This window comes from Austrofundulus limnaeus, unplaced genomic scaffold (assembly GCF_001266775.1).
Source record: "Austrofundulus limnaeus strain Quisiro unplaced genomic scaffold, Austrofundulus_limnaeus-1.0 Scaffold116, whole genome shotgun sequence".
Classification (NCBI taxonomy): Eukaryota; Metazoa; Chordata; class Actinopteri; order Cyprinodontiformes; family Rivulidae; genus Austrofundulus; species Austrofundulus limnaeus.
Genome location: NW_013952518.1, coordinates 1,507,953 through 1,510,004, shown reverse-complemented (window position 1 = coordinate 1,510,004; position 2,052 = coordinate 1,507,953). Strand labels below are relative to the sequence as shown.

The window sequence follows — 2,052 nt, the reverse complement described above, 5'->3', positions numbered from 1 at the left end:
TAATGATTGTTGGGGTCCTGATTATCCCTATTGTTCATTGCGGACCATCAGCCTAATGATCGTTGGGGTTCTGGTTCATAGAGGACCATCAGCCTAATGATCGTTGGGGTTCTGGTTCATAGAGGACCATCAGCCTAATGATCGTTGGGGTTCTGGTTCATAAAGGATCATCAGCCTAATGATCGTTGGGGTTCTGGTTCATAGAGGACCATCATGACCATCAGCCTAATGATCATTGGGGTTCTGGTTCATAGAGGACCATCATGACCATCAGCCTAATGATTGTTAGGCTGATGGTCCTCTTTGCAAACAATTTTTCAACAAAGAAGAACCCAATCCAGAGGACTTATTCAGCTTTATTTTTAGATTTTTCTGGATTATTGAGATGCATCAGGACACTTTTAGCTTTTAGCATTCACACTACATTTTCACAGGAAATGTAAATTCTCTGATTTGTTTTTGAAWCCAGATTTACCCAGAGAAATGAAACTGTCTGTGTGAATGCTGACAGCTGAAGGACTTTTAGGAGATTGAAAATGGAAATCAGCAAAACACCTGCTCAAAAGCGACGATTAGTGTTCTCAGCAATCATATTCTCAGTCGACACCGTATTGACCAAACCAAAACCTTTTTATTTTTGTGTAATGATACTGTGTATATTTCAGTGTGGAAACATCAGACTTTTCAACATAGTTTTCAGCTGCTTGAATCTGTAGAACTGTTAAACAGTCAGCTTTGTACGTTTCTGTAGTGTTTTCATCATGAACCTGCTCCTGACTCCAGTTCAGATCAAAGTGTGGCTCAGTGAAAGCTCTTTAACGRCGCTGACAGAGATAACCTGATATCACAGAGAGGTCCGAGCGTCTCCTCCTCGGCCCCCCCTCAGCTGCAGGACCCTCCCCTCTGTCTGCCTGTTCAGATCATGCTGCWGCCGCTCAGGAAGAGGTTCAGGTACCATTTCTGTGGGAACCGKCAGACTAACTCCTTAAACAAGGTGTGTGAGCCCCCTGACCCACGCACAGTCTGCATTTACTGAACATGCATTTAAACAGCAGCTCGGTCATCTTTTCTACCATGCCCCCTCGCTCTGGACCCCACTGCAAGGTTACAGCAGATTGCAGGGGTTGTCCCTTTAGAGACCCTGGTTCAGTCCAGGTCCAAAAAAAGGCTAGGTTTGTCTTTATTTACATTTTGTTTAGAAAATTTATTTAACAACTTTTATTTAAGTCCACCAGCAGGGGGTGGTGTGGAGCTGGCTGCAGCTCGTACAGTTTTCAGTGTGGTACGTRACCAACAGTTCATGTTTTATGATGTTTTATGTGCTTTGATTTTTCCAGCCAGAGTGGTACCTGACCCAGGTCCTGATATGGGTGGGCAACAGCTCAGACTTCTTGAATGAAAAGATTCAACCCATCCTGGACCAGGCTGGTGCAGCAGTCAGTGCGAGGGTACGCTGTTAGCTGACTGGTGTGGTCAGAGCAGGAGCATGTTTCTGTAAAGAACAGGATGATTTTTTTGTTCTGACAGGTTCAGACTGGTTCAGACTAGTTCTGACTGGTTCAGACTGGTTCGGACTAGTTCTGACTGGTTCAAACTGGTTCGGACTAGTTCTGACTGGTTCAAACTGGTTCAGACTAGTTCTGACTGGTTAAAACTGGTTCAGACTAGTTCTGACTGGTTCTGACTAGTTCTGACTGGATCTAACCAGTTCTGACTGGTTCAAACTGGTTCGGACTAGTTCTGACTGGTTCAAACTGGTTCAGACTAGTTCTGACTGGTTAAAACTGGTTCAGACTAGTTCTGACTGGTTCTGACTAGTTCTGACTGGATCTAACCAGTTCTGACTGGTTCAAACTGGTTCTGAGTGGTTCAAACTGGTTCTGACTGGTTCAGACTAGTTCTGACTGGTTCTGACTAGTTCTGACTGGATCTAACCGGTTCTGACTGGTTCAAACTGGTTCTGACTGGTTCAGACTAGTTCTGACTGGTTCTGACTAGTTCTGACTGGATCTAACCGGTTCTGACTGGTTCAAACTGGTTCTGACTGGTTCA

The 2,052-nt window shown here is 44.6% G+C and overlaps 1 protein-coding gene across 1 annotated transcript in view; it reads left to right on the top strand.

Moving 5' to 3' along the window:
• Positions 1-2,052, top strand: part of rint1 (RAD50 interactor 1) — a gene marked incomplete at its 3' end in the record, with an annotated part of 31,540 nt that overhangs the window by 16,076 nt on the left and 13,412 nt on the right. The window contains 2 exon segments of the mRNA XM_014014575.1: positions 832-994; positions 1,338-1,448. Coding sequence (XP_013870029.1) covers positions 832-994; positions 1,338-1,448 — 274 coding nt within the window.